Consider the following 15,067-nt stretch of genomic DNA (forward strand, 5'->3'; position numbering starts at 1 on the left):
CCGGTGACCGGCTTTTTGCATTAAATTCAATAAATGAGTACGGCCTAGAGGTTGTTTTATCAAATTATAAATTTCTAAATTATTGCTATTTACAAAAATTATATTGCCAGTGAGGAACTGGCAGATTAGCAAATATTTTAGGTTACTTAAAAAAACATGGGCGAACCCAATTTCGTTTTTGCTTCTAAAACTCGGAAGTATTTGATGGATGTTGCTCGCAGTCGTAGAACATATAAAATCCAAAGTTCGAAATAGACTAAAGGTTCTTTTGTGACAGTATGCCATAAGCAGATTTTCTATAAACGTACATATTATTGAAGTTATTTACAATGTTCTCTTGGATATCATTTCAAATATTAATTCCCTTAGTACTTAATAATGTGGGATTAATGTGCCCAGCGTAATAAATTTAATATTAAAGTAATCACGCACAATAATTCAAGTGAGACTCAAGATCAATTTCTACATGAATTTCTTAGGAAATCAAAATAACAATAAATGCATTTGAAATTTCCGCCTGAAAATAGGGATCTCATAGTGAATTTTCAATTACATTTTCATAAACACAGAAATATACACAGTGCTTTCATTTTAAACCGAACCACCGTTAATACCTTTCTTAAAAAGAAAAACACGTTAATTTAGCTATACAGAGAAAGCTTATTTTTGCATTTTATAAACTTCTGTTGATCACCTTATCACCCCAGTTAACCTCACTTTGATATGGTAAATGGAAAGTTAAAAAAAATGGGAAATTTTAAAGTGAAAAAAAAATAATGCAAGTGGAAGTAAATCACTTCTCTTCAAGTAAAAATCTGTGGCAATAAACAATTGAGTTGAAATAATTATTTTTATCAAAAATGTGCATCGTTATTTGCGAGAAAATAACTATTAGACTAGAAATCATTTTTCTCTGCGGAGCTGAAGATGAGGGATCTCGTAGACGCGCCAGGGCCTTTAACGAGAAGTATCAAGACGAAAACTTGAAACTCTGTACTTTCTATTCTAAATTCAATAATTCGAAAAGCGCACATGTATAAAAATGTGTAAAAATATTTAAAAAAACAGTTTTCCCACTGCCAGAGGTGTACCATTTCTGAGATTTAATTCATTAAATTTTATTGTGAATGAAATAATTCGGAAAGAAAAGTGAAAAAATAATTGTTGGCGTTTGAGTTTTGCCGCCAGAGGTCTATCTATTTCTTAATCATAATGTCCAATCATCCTAGAAAACAAGAAAAAACTTGATATATATTATACATACACATACTAAGAGAAATTTTTTGTAAGGTAGCAAAAAAATTATTATTTTTACATAAAAACCATATTTTTAAAAGAAAAATCTTCTGAAAATTACTATATACTTTTTAACCTATAGGAAATACTTTAACGGTAAATTTTGACATTTTAATTATTAAATACATATTTTCTAAAAACTAAAAAGTTGATATTTAAGTTGTTATGTATGTTGGCACTAAAAACTAACTTAAAGACAGTTTTTTAGTCGTAGCAAAGTACTTTTGCTGGCGCCTATTTTATTAGAGATTTTATTTGTGGTTAATAATTTTCTTGCTGTCATAACGAGAAATTTTCTACAGTGTATGTTTGAAATTAGTGAAATGCGGCAAAACTATACAATTTTTTTCACTGATCTTTCCAAATTATTTCTTTCACACGATGATATAAATTTATTTTAAAATTAATTTTATATTAAAAGTGTTATGAATTTAATCTCGAAAATGGTATTTCTCTGACTGCTGGTTGCAAAACTGTTTTTTAATATTTTTAGCACCTGTGTGCCTTTCAAATTATTCAATTCAGAATTGATGGGATTATACTAATGGCACAGAGTTTTACCCCGATGGAACGGGGTTCGTTTGTAATAAAAGATGTACTGAGGAAAGGGTTGTAGATGAAGCAGGCCAAATTGAGGTCCTGGGGCAGTTTGCAATAGATTTGTCCATACTAAACGTCGCAAAGTTAACTAATATTTTTACTGGTTCTGTATACAGTGCTTTTATTTCAGAACCACCCTTAATAACTTCTTAAAAAAAAAAATTTAAAAAGGCACGTTAATCTGTCAGGTTAGAGGTGAGGAGGTCATTGACAGAACTTTGTCAAATATAAAATTAAACGTCTCCCTGTATATCTAAATTAACGTTTTTATTTAGTATTTTTTTAAAGTTATTAAGGGTGGTTCGTTTTGAAATGAAAGCACTGTATGTTTAAAAAAAAATATTTTTTTCCCTACAAAATTGAAATTTATCAAAAACGCGAGGACGACTGTTTTGATAGAAGAATTGAATTTTGAGTGATTGAGCAATTAATGACCCAACAATTTTTAGTTTTTTTTCTATTAGGTTTAGGAAGCTTTGGATGAACCAATTTAACAAAAAAAAACGAAAATTTATGGTTTTATATGTACTTATAAACACAAATATTTAAAATATACTTTAGTATTGTCACGGGTTAATTACTTTTCTTGATTTAAGATATTTGTGTTTTATTCCTATATTAAATAAATTATACAGTGTGAGTCTGTAACTTGAATATGGTTTTATTCGTTCAAACATTAAAAGTAGTAAATTTTAACACCGTTAAAAGACTTGCCTTAAGTATAAAATCTGTTACTATAATATCAAGTCAAGTAATCAGGTTTACGTACTTTTTTTTTTTTAAAGGTACTTAAAGAAAAGCCCAAGATTGAAAATCTTAATGATGATTGGATACGGAGATCGAACAAGACTCCAAATGGAGGTTATGAACTTATTTAGAAGCATATATTTTGATTTACCACCGATATCGCAAAGTACTGTAAGCAAAGTTGAAAATCAGTTTCGGGAAAATAGCGACGTTAAAAGAAATACTATTTCTTATAAATCTGCGCTCAATGAAATCCCAAAATTAATGTATTATTATCCATTCAAGAAAATAAATTTCCACTAGACAATTAGCGCGCGAATTGGAAGTGAGTCAGTCTTCAGTAAGAAGGGTATTTTTTTAGGCGTGATGGAGCGAAACACGTGTAGCTTTGAACAAATTATATGGATTTGATGAGACCGTGACTTAGCTTACCTTTGTTCAGTAAGAAGGGTTTTGAAGGCACGAAAATTTTATCCTTTTAAACTAATAATTCTCTAGTAACTCAATGAAGAGGATGCAGATAGAAGAATCGAGTATTGCGAAGAATTTATAGAACTACTATACAATAATATTGTTAAAACAGAAAATATTCTCTTTTTTGATGAGTCATCGTTTATGCTGAACGGAGAAGTAAGTCGACAAAATTACCGTTATTGAGCACAATAAAATTCATTACACTCAAAACACATTAAAATTAAAAGGCAAGGCCACACTCAACACCCAGAGAAAGTAAGTTGTGAATTTGGGCAGGAATTGAAGACCAGCAAGTTTTAGACCCAATTTTCTTTGAAGAAAATCTAAATCAAGAAAGATATTTAGTTTTTACAAGAAGAACTAGTTGCAAATCTAGCTGCGGTCTTTCCTGAAATAGGAACATCTGGTTTCAACAAGGTGGTGCGCCTCCCCATTTTGCATGTCCTGTTCGAAACTATCTGAATACTATATTTCCGGGCAGGTGGATTGGCAAAAATCTGACTCTTTTAGATTTGTTTCTAATTGTAATTTCTTTTGAAATCTAAAGTTTATGTGTCCAAGCACGCAAAAATTGAGGAGTTAAAAACTAGAATAAGGCATGAGTTTAGATTAATTTCTCAGATAACGAAGGACGCCAAATGAGAAAAAGGTGTAAAAAAATAATAATATAATAAAAAAAAACGCCGGAAAAAATACCTCTCGGAAAATGATTTTGCATATACCATGCTCAAAAATAAGATTTTTTTGTGTATTAACTTAAAAACTTTTGACACCGTTGGGCAATAGATTGTATGCTCCTTAAAAAAGATGTATATAGGCGATAGCAAATAAGGTAGCCATTTGACATATGAAGATGAGGCTACTCACAGCTTTATTAAGTGAAAAACTAAACTTCCTCCTGTATATTTAAATTAACGTGTTGTGAATAGTCGTGTAAAATTTAAGAAGAGCATATACTTATTATTAGCATGCCTATCTATGTACATTTTCATAAGAAGTATGTAAGATGCTTACGAATATTTTTCATATAACAAAATATTATTTTCACTGTCTCCCACCAGCAGGACCATAAACGAATTTAAATCAACGGTACATTTTTCCTCTAAAATACTAGAGTTTTGCAAAGCTATATTTAATTTCACAGAGTTGTTATGCTTTGCCAATTTCAGGGTATATTCTGGAATATGTTTAGCTTCTTCCACCAAAGTATTACCAAAAGGAGGTTTTCTGTTAATAATCTGAAAACAAAATATACAAATTATTGTAAAACATAACTTAAATATACAAAAATTAGAGCGTTTCAGTGCAGGTTGATGTTGAGATGTTGAAATTGCCTGTTTTTTGAGAGAAAAATTAAATATATATCTATTTAATTTTAAGGCTTTTATGCTCAGGCAAGCCTTAAAGGAAATACAGTTCATAATTCGACGAAAAATTCTAAATATTCTTTGTATCACAGACCATACGGTTAAAGATGGTTTCCACTAATACTTAATGTTGGTATTTTTGCGTTTGTCAAAACATATTATGTAGATCTAATAGCTTTCAAATAGTTTACAGTTTCAGTAAATTCTTAACAAAACTTGGAATATCAAAAACGGAATGTTATTAAAAAAAAAAATAAAATCAATGGTAAATAAGTAACGGGCCAAAACTCTTGGTTAGCGGGCTACTTATTGAACAGATTATAAATAAGTTTATAATTATTATACAGAATTCGGTGCAAATATTTTTAGAGCGTATTGTTGACGTCAAAATAAGACTTTTTTTCCTATAAACATGCGTCCTAAAATGCACTCTCTCAGAGTTACAGCCCGCGCAAATTGCTTAGAGAAAATATATTATTCATTATGACCCATATCTCATGTCTCCGATAAGAAATTGGAAAATCTAGAACACCTTTGAAGTTAGCCAGAAAAAAATCTAAAATTATCTTTTATTACATTAGTTTGATTTGACAAAAATGAAAGCAGTTACGGCCAACTTCGTTTTTTCTATTTGATAATTTAATCAAGTTTCATAATGCTCCCCTTTCGTTAACCAGCGATTTTCTCAAAAACGGTGAATTAAAAAAAGCTAACTAGATATTGTTGCTAGAGTTTTAAATCCATTATCAAAAACATAGGATAGGATCCATCAGAAGGTAAGCACCCCTGAATCCTTAATTCCCCCTAATATTGAATTTACATCACGTTTGTGACGGAAAATGAAAAAAGCTTTTTAAGACATGTTTATAGGAAAAAAAAGTTTTATTTTGACTCCAACAATACGCTCTTAAAGTATTTGCACCGAATTTTGTAAAACCCTGTATAATTATATGCGCTTAACCGTGGGATTACAGATTAACATTTGATTTGATCATTGGCTTTCATTAACCGTATTTTTAACACTGCATCAAGATCATTAAGGTATTTCAAAGTTACTATTTTAGTTCCTAATTCACAAAATCCTGCATACATCCCTCCAACCAAAAGGCCCAAATGAGTTAAAATACGAGTGGCCGAAAAAATATATTCTAAATAATTTATTATTTTTAATGTTTGTATCTCATCATTGATCAATTTTTTAAGTTATGTCGAAATCCGTTAATTTTAGGCTTATGCTATGGTATACCGAGTGGTGCGTCGCTGAGCGGAACATAGGAAAATCCATGCAAATTTTAAGGGGGTCAATCATTGGCTTCCCTGTACATTTTATAGAAAAAATCCTTGTGCAAAGTTCCAAAAGTTCCATTTTAATAAGCGAATATTGAATTATTCAATTAAATGTAATTGAAAATTAGCAAATTTTCGTTTCAGGTAAAACCAAATGGACACCAGTAAAATGAATATTGTCACTGACGTGAGGAAAAGTGTCAATAAATCAGTGACAGTCGATATTTGAAAACAAGTATGAATTATTCAATCGACGAAAAAATAGCCATAATTAAGAGGCATTATGCGGGAAACAGTTTTAGAGCAGTATCTGAAATGTTTTCAGTTTATTTCCCCACCAAGCCCATTCCGTCCATTTCAACTACTAAATGTATTGTCAATAAGTTCCAGTCCAAATACCGTAATAAATAATTGTAAATGTTCAACTCAGGATATCGAAAATAGAGCCGAAGAAAGAGAGAACAGAGATCTTAATATTCTACTGAGTGTGGAGGAAAACAAGATGGTAAGTACGAGGGTTTTTGGGCAAGAGGTAAATAAACATCATGCAACGGTATTGCGCACTTTAAAAAAACACAAATACTATTCGTATAATTTCGAACATCAAGAGCTGCAGGAAGGAGATGAAGAGCGAAGAATGGCATTTTGTTTTGAAATGATGGAAAGAGCAAATAATGATAGGAATTTTTTAAGATATATTTGTTTTACCGATGAATGTATATTTACCCTCAACAATGAACCAAATGTTCAGAATTGCCGGTATTGGAGCCAAGAAAATGAACATCACTTTGTTCATACTCGGACACAATATCCCCAAAAAACAAATGTATTCGTGGGAATTATCGGACACCATATCATTGGACCCTTTTTTATGGACTATAACCTAACAGCTGAAACGTATTTGGACTTTCAAAATCAAATTAGACCCGCCTTGGAAGAAATTGTTCAGAAAGATCAAATGATCTGGTACCAAATGAATGATTGCCCGGCCCATAATGCCCGTATGGTTAGAGAGTGCTTGGAAAATGCTTTTAACGGCAATATTATTGGTCCACGGTACCGGATACTTTGGCCAGCCAAGTCATCTGATCTTTCACCGAACGACTTCTTTTTGTGGGGCATTTAAAAAGTTTCATTTATAAAAGTGTAAAATTTGAAAATCTCTTCTTTTTTTTTATTTTATTTTATTTTTCCACACTTAGTAAAATATTAAGAGTTCTGTTCTCTCTTTTTTCGGATCTATTTTCGATCTTCTGAGTTAAACATTTACAATTATTTATTGCCATGTCTTTGGACTCGAATTTACTAACAATAGGTTTAATGGTTGAAATGGACCAGATAAGCTTGATGGGAAAATAAATTGAAAATATTTCAGATTTCTATTGGTTTAATTAAATTCTAAGTATAATAATTTTTTTTTTTTTTAATAATCGATAATAATAATTGTTATTGGTTTAACTTCATCGTTATATTAAATAAAAGTTTAGATAAAAAAGTAATGTTATTGTGTCTTACTTTGAATGTATGGTTGTGAGATTGATAAAACTAAAAAAAAAAATTTCTTGTATTCGGCTGTACGTCAGATTTGATAAAGCCTTATAACAAATTGTTTGCTGGAGTCTGGTTTTACCTGAACCGAAAATTTTGTAATTTTGCAATTACATTTAATTGAATAATTCAAGATTCGCCTTTTAACATTTTTTGAAACTTTGCACGAGGGTTTGCCAGATTGGTCTCTTCAAAAAGTCATGTTACATTTTTTCTGTAAAATGTACAGGGAAGCCAATAATTCACCCCCTTAAAATTTACATGGGATTTCCTATGTTCCGCTCGGCGACGCACCACCCGGTATATACGACAATTATACATTTATAAATGTATATAATTTTATTGAATAATAAAATTCCATAATATACTTTTTCAGTTGGAGGTATAATTATTCTTATACTATTCCACTCCTTCCATACTTACTCCGCCAACTGAATTTAAACAATGAAAATAATCTTTAGAAAACTTAGAAACCATTTTTATATTTTTTTACATAGAGAAAACCCTTATAGCTTGCAGCGTTATTTAGTCAATTTTTACATCAGCATGATACCAGATTTATTTCAAAAAACAGGCGACTGCAACATCGCACTGCAATTTTTCAGATGAAGTGAAAGAATATAGTTAACAGCAAATCTCAAAATGCACTAAGCAGATTCTTATTTATAACAAAAAAATTAAACCTTTCTAAATCATGTGTACTATGGTGTTGTCAGATATATCCGCATCATCGAGTTATATTTCTTATACATAATAAATGACTTGCCATGCCATTTAAAACATACATATTACTGTTAACCTACCGCCGCATAACAAATATAAAATATCAGTCATTTAAAAACTAGGTTTCATGTATTCAGTTTAACTGTCAATATTTAAACATTTTAATTATACCATTTCAATGTGCCGGGGATTACTATCTGCAATATCCTTAAATGTCACTTTTCCAGCCTTGGCAAGCAATGTGGACATCACATGTCCCACGCCTGATAACTGTTTTGACACATAGGGTGAGGACTCCCACAGTTTAACTTTGAAACATTTGGCCAATATTATAGCATTTAATAGTGCATTGTATACTTTGTCTCTACTTTCTAGGTATTCAATTAAACCTGGAAATAATTTAAAAAATTCACTAAAGATATATGCATTATCTACAACGGTTGTTTTTCAAAAATGGATAGTTCGTCTTCACAACTTCCAGATTTAAAAAAAAAATTAATAATAATAATTAATTGCTTACTTTCCCGCGAAGTTAAAACATAATTTACCGGATTTTTTCTAAATATAATATCTTACAAGTTAACTAAAGAAAAATTGCGTCAAATTTATTTTTTTTTTATTTATCCAATTTAGTGTATCATAGCTGTTTAGCTCTTCGAGTTCCGATTTCAAATTTATATCATAAGAAGTTTAATTCAAAATCATATTAAACTATCACATGTAGCTTTCAGATATTTTTTATATTTATTTTGTAATTCAGGGCTGTTTTTGTTTTTTGTAATTTTTCTGCTTTACTTTTTTTTATTCTTTGAATTTAAATTCTAAAGAAATTTTTGGTCTGTGTTGCATATTTACTACGGGTTTTATTTTACCCTTCCCTTATTTCAACATTGCAGAAAAATTGCAGATAATAGGGGACAAAATCAGAACACTAGATGAAGATTAAATTTCTACGTATCGCGTTCGCTCATCTCTTACTTAAAATAATTTACTTTACAAAGGGTAAATTAATTTTAATATTATTTGAGTTAAAACAAAAATAGTGATATAATTTTAACATATTATTAAAAAATTATGTATTAGAGACACACACGTATGGTTCAAAGACACGTTTTTCTGTTAAAGAATTGTTCTAATTATCTCTTAAAAAAACTACTAGGAAAATACATAAAATACAATGATGTTACTATATTTTAAGAAAACAACAAATAACCAAATTAGAACAAAACTATAAAATAAATGATGCCTTGAGTTTAAAATCTCCTTAAGTCTTACTGTCTTCTATTTTTCATTAAATTAACCAATTAATTTAACAGAACTTATAAAGAATATCAAAAATTGTAAAACAAAAAAGATTTCTCAAATAATTTTTCATATGAACTTTTTTTTATGAATTTCGATTGTTTGGTTTTTGGTATTGTGTTATGACACCCTAAATGGATATTAAAAAAAAATAAGCAAAAAGGTAAGTTGGTAAAGTTGCAGGTAAAAAAAAGTATTTAGAATGTAATTTCTGACGAATAAAGTCGCATTAAAAATATAAAAATTGGGTTCCTTGTCCACGAAACCGTCATAAAAAAAATATTGAAAAATAGCCGATATTCTTGATATATCTATAATTTAAATGTTTTTTGGCGTTTTGTTATTAGTCCTATGGTTGGACCGTTAGTGTGAAACTGAAATCACAAAACAGTTTTACCAGTAACCAAAACTCTTTATTTCATTCTCGACACGTGTTTCGCTAGCGAAGTTGGCGCTGATGCATTTTCCGGAGAAGATTGAAACTCTTCTAGATGCTAAAATCGTAAACGGAACAAGTGTCGAGAATGAAATAAAGTTAATGATTAAAGTTTTGTGAATTCATTTTATTAGTTAAAATTTCTATCCATACATTTGGCTATCCGCTGGCAGTTTCGCATAATTTTTGTAGAGTCACATATAATAGACTGATCGGAAATGTCCAAATTGCCTAGAACAGCTTGGATTATTCTAAAATAAAAATAAAAGTAAGTGTTACAAAAGATATTAAAGAATAAATATTATATGTTTTCATATGTATTTATAAACATAAAATACACCGGAAATATTAAGATAATTTAATCAAGGAGCCTAAGAAGGCTAAGCTTTCTTTGAACAGATAATTGTAATAGACATGTGTTTAAGTATTTATTATTATTATTAAAAACAGATTAACAAGGTTTACTTCATTATTTGGGTTTTTATGTCAAAATACATACTCTTGGTTGTTTGTGTATACTTATTTGATTCTTATTCTATTACTCGATTAATCAAACTTACACGTTTATTTTCATATCAACCGTTTTTATTCTACCATTCAGCGGAAACCGATTGGATTGCTTGTGCTTATTTTTATTTAAAATATTTAAAATTCTCTTATCGTTATTTCTGAGATAGATTTCAGAAAATTCTTTACACTTCGAGAAAATTGCTAAAAGTTGTTTAAGTACTTCTACTCCGGTAATCTAAAAGACAACTTCAGTTACATCATAAAATTGTTAAAAGGTTTAAAATTAAATAAATATTTTCATTTATTTACTTCTGTAAAGAGCTTCATTGTATCAAAAGCAATATAGTACTTCGCCATAATTTCTCCAACTAACGTAGGGGATATTTCAATAGAATCTGTCATTTTGATCATACCACCTCTTACTAGCTTGTTTAAATCGATTTGACATATATCTGTAAGAATATTAACTTATATTAGTATTTGACCTATGAGGAATACTCAAATTATATTTTCTTACCAAGTAATTTCTTATCCACTTTCTCTTTGCTCAAGCCAGCAGGAAATTTGTATTTTTCTGGACATTTTCGGGCTCTTACATAAAGATATGTAGATGACAGCCATCGCATTGCAACATCTAGATCAGTTATTGTTTTTAGAACAACTTCTGCATTCAGATGTTCTGTTAAATGTTTATGAAGATTCGATTCAACGGGCTGAGAACATTCTAACATTTTATCGTATTTTGCCTAAATGATAAAAAAAGATATATATAAACACACAAATAATAGTTTTAAAATAAATTAATAAATCCAGTGAAGCATTTGAATTCCACAACCTTGTTTTACTAGACCATCGTCAAACCGTTGATTGAATATTTGGGAAGATACGCAACCTTATGGGCTAAAGCGTGACCGCAAATATGCGTGAAAAATAGATGGCGATTCTCTCCAGTATGCGCGAAAATAATTTCGTCCGTCACTTCTCATTAGTAATCGGCCGATCATCCCTGAGTCGTGTGGGAGAGTTTTTGCGCAGGTTCGTGTTTGCCGTATTGCAATTTGGTAGTTGTTAAAAAATTTTCTTGGATATCGTTATCACAAATAGATAGATATATGTAAATGTGTTTAGTTTGTGAGACGATGGCTCCTTTAGGCAAAATTAATCAGTGTGCGTATATTAATTAAGACTTTGATTTATAACAACCTAAAATGGGAATCTCAAAATCTTCTAAAAATCTTTAAAAAAATCTAATTATAAACCTCACAGAAAATTATCTATTTTATCTACAAAAATCAATCCGAACTCTTAAAAAAGATATTGTCTCTTCATGTCTATAAGAGCCATTTTCTCTTTTTCTTTTTTTTACTTTAAGAAAATTTTAAATCAATATATTATGTTTATGGTCTTTAGTGTTTTAAGTATTTTCAATAATTGTTTTCATGATGAAATTCATTCATGAAAAAGATAAAAATTAAGCCTAAAAAGCCTTTAAAGTTATTGAGAAACTGGTTATAGTACGAATGGTGGCTTTCCTAATTAAAAAAAAATAACATATTAAATGAATGTCGAGTAATGTTTTCATTCTTGGAGAGATTATATTTAAGCTTAAAGAAGGTCACTTTGCTGCTTTGATATGGGTTTAGGGGAGTTGCTCTAGAATGGTTAAAATTTTGTTTTGTTAGACAGAAAAAAGTTTGTTTGGCCAAATGGCAGTTTGTCTGAACTTTGTGTAGTAAGCAGGGTTCGTTTCTCGGTCCTATTTTATTTCTATTGTATATAAATGACCTGGCGTCTCTCCAGATAAGAGGATTCTTCACTATTTTTGCAGATGACACCACTATCTTATGGGCAGACAATAATAAAAGCACATTAACAAGAACAATTTCTAAAGATTTATTAATGATTAAACAGTGGTTTGATGCTAATTTGTTATCTTTAAACATAGATAAGACTAAATTGTTAAGTTTTTATGTTCAGAGCAGTTCATGATTCACAACAAAGAATTGGAAGTGAATAATTTTAACAGATTTCTTGGAATTGTTATCGATCATAAACCTAAGTTTTATGGAGATATGTCAGGAGGCAAAAACTGGCTAGCCGATGTTATGCTGTTAGAGTGGTTTTAAATGAACTGAGATTGATATCTGCAAAAACGATCTATTTTTTTTTGTCGAAAGTTGGAACTTACTTTCATACAAAAATACCTACAGTATGAAATAACATTTTGGAGTTGCATTAGTAAACGGCTGTTTGACTCGATGTTTGTTTTTAAAAAACGAGCCATTAAATATATGTGTCATAAATCTCCACAGAACATGCAGACCCCTATTTAAAGATACTTTCCTTGTGTTGCTTGTTTATTGTCGAGTCTGCTTGCCTAATATACAAAAAATATAAATTGTATCTTCAAAATAATGGCTCCTTAAAACATTATAATATCAGAAAAAAATACAATATTCCAATGCCCATCCCGAAAAGTGAACTAAGAATTCTCTCATTTAAATGAGAGAAAGTGTTTACAACAATGTATAAATGATTTTATTTTATATTTTCAAATAACGCCAGAAAAAAATAAAAAAACCATTTTGCCAAATTTCACCTTTCTTCTGAATATTAGGAAGTATTTGGCATTTTGGCAATTTTTAGATTGCATTTATTCAATCATTGCATTTATATTGCGCAACTTTCGCCTAATTAAACCATTTACTGCTCATCCTTATTTTGGACATCCTGTATAATCGCGAGACCCTTCATACTGTTAAACAAAATATTTGTTTTTTTTCCTTATTAACTAGTTTTAAGAATTAGTAATTAAGTGTTTGCCTGTATTGCAAATTAAAATGTGGCCTATTTTCTATATTTTATAGTGTTGTTACACCCTTATTCAAAACCTTTTAAATTTTGCAATTTTAGTTTTATATTAATTTCAGTTAAAGGTATCTATTTTTCAATATTTTTGTCCAAAAAAAGTGTACTTCACAGATCTTACTACCCTACACAGTTTTTGAGATATTGGCTGGTTTCACAAACCCGTATTGTCAAAAATCACATTTCGAGCTACTTTTTGCAAAAAATTATTCACTCTAAAAAACTATAGTACCGTATATAGATATTAAATCTTTAATTATTTAATTTACTCTTTATATTTACGTGAAACCTACCTATATCATCACCTTTATTTAATATTTTTGTTAATTTTCTAATTAATAAATAAAAGCTTATTAAATTTTTGTTTTGTTTTTATTTATTTATTTTTGTCTCAAAAAAGGATTTTGGTAAGTAATTTAATATTTGTTAAAAAAAAATGCTGTACCCTTTTATATTGGACCCACAGTGCATAGTGGAATATTTAGTAATTTTGAAAAATTAACAATGGTTAGAATGAAGGAAATTATAAAAAACCTAAAAAATGTGGGTGGGGGTGAGTGTGGCATCTCTAAGCAAGTCCTTTGTGACGTAGTATATGCAGTTGGTAATCGTCTTTTAGATGTTATTAACACATCACTTAGCAATGGTGTTTTTCCAGAATCTTGGAAACTAACAACTATCATTCCTGTTCCTAACGTAAATAACACGAAATTATATAATGAGTTTCGTCCAATAAATACGGTGCCAATATATGAGAAGGTTTTAGAAGTTGTTGTTAAAGAACAGTTGCTAAACTTCTGTGATTCAAATAAAATAATTATTCCTAACCAATCAGGTTTTAGAGAGAACCATTCTTGCGAGTCTGTTGTTGTTGGTATGTGTGATGATTTTCTTAGGGCCGTCGACTGTGATAACTATGTCTTAGCCGTTTTTCTTGATTTTAAGAGGGCTTTTGAAACAGTAGATAGGAGTATTTTAATAAACAAATTAGAGCATATAGGAATCAAGAATACTGTTTTAGAGTGGTTTAAGTCATACTTGAATAAAAGATCTCAACGTGTGTCTTATAAAAATTGTTTGTCGGAGTCTGTAAATGTTAAATATGGTGTACCACAAGGAACGGTTTTGGGTCCGCTGTTATTTTTAATCTATATTAATGATATGGTTAGAGTAACACTTAAGTGTAAAATTATTCTTTTTGCTGACGACACAATGCTTTATATTATAGGTAAAAACTTACAACAAATGCAGAAAGATTTGAATGATGATTTGGAGCGTATTTTTGATTGGCTGTGTGTAAATAAGCTATGTTTAAATGCTGATAAATCCAAATTTTGCATATTTAGAAAGAAATCAAAGCTTAGTGAAGCGGAAATCCAAAGTATGCACATAGCTGTAAATGGGGAAAATATTACTTACGATGGGAAAATTAAATATTTAGGCATAATGTTGGACTGCAATCTAAACTTTCAAGCTCATGCTGACTATGTAATGCGAAAATTTTCAAAAAAAGTCGGTTTTATAACTCGAATAGGTAAAAACTTAAGCATGCATACAAAACTACAACTCTATAATATTATTGCTCTCCCACACTTACAATTCTGTTCGACTTTGTTATTTAATCTACCTCAGTATAAAATAAACCAAATGGAGAAAATACAAAATAGAGCTATGAGACAAATTTTAAAATGTAGTTGGTGTACGCCAATTAAATGTATGTTGAATGTTTTGAATATGTTGTCTGTGAAGCAAAGGGTTTTATTTAATGTGTATCTGTTTGTTTTTAAACTTAAACATAATTTGTTACCTAACTATTTGTGTAATGGATTGAAGGTATTTAGTGATATTCATAGTTATCATACGAGAAATCGTACAGATTTTATTTTATTGGAACGGTGCAATTCGACCC

At 29.8% G+C, this 15,067-nt stretch overlaps 1 protein-coding gene and 1 long non-coding RNA gene across 3 annotated transcripts in view; one reads left to right on the forward strand and one right to left on the reverse strand.

Annotated features, from left to right (window-relative positions):
• LOC126735450 (uncharacterized) overlaps window positions 1-15,067 on the forward strand; it is a 224,282-nt gene that overhangs the window by 42,879 nt on the left and 166,336 nt on the right. The gene's annotated exons all lie outside the window — the stretch shown is intronic.
• Window positions 1-15,067, reverse strand: part of LOC126735443 (probable ATP-dependent DNA helicase HFM1) — a 48,938-nt gene that overhangs the window by 22,568 nt on the left and 11,303 nt on the right. For both annotated transcript variants that reach the window (XM_050439429.1, XM_050439427.1), the window contains exons 8-13: window positions 10,808-11,036; window positions 10,600-10,742; window positions 10,341-10,525; window positions 9,934-10,031; window positions 8,214-8,431; window positions 4,132-4,355 (exon numbers count right to left, since the gene is read on the reverse strand). In XM_050439429.1, coding sequence (XP_050295386.1) covers window positions 4,132-4,355; window positions 8,214-8,431; window positions 9,934-10,031; window positions 10,341-10,525; window positions 10,600-10,742; window positions 10,808-11,036 — 1,097 coding nt within the window. The remainder of the gene's footprint in view (window positions 1-4,131; window positions 4,356-8,213; window positions 8,432-9,933; window positions 10,032-10,340; window positions 10,526-10,599; window positions 10,743-10,807; window positions 11,037-15,067) is intronic.

The sequence above is a fragment of the Anthonomus grandis genome, chromosome 4, assembly GCF_022605725.1.
Source record: "Anthonomus grandis grandis chromosome 4, icAntGran1.3, whole genome shotgun sequence".
Lineage (NCBI taxonomy): Eukaryota > Metazoa > Arthropoda > Insecta > Coleoptera > Curculionidae > Anthonomus > Anthonomus grandis.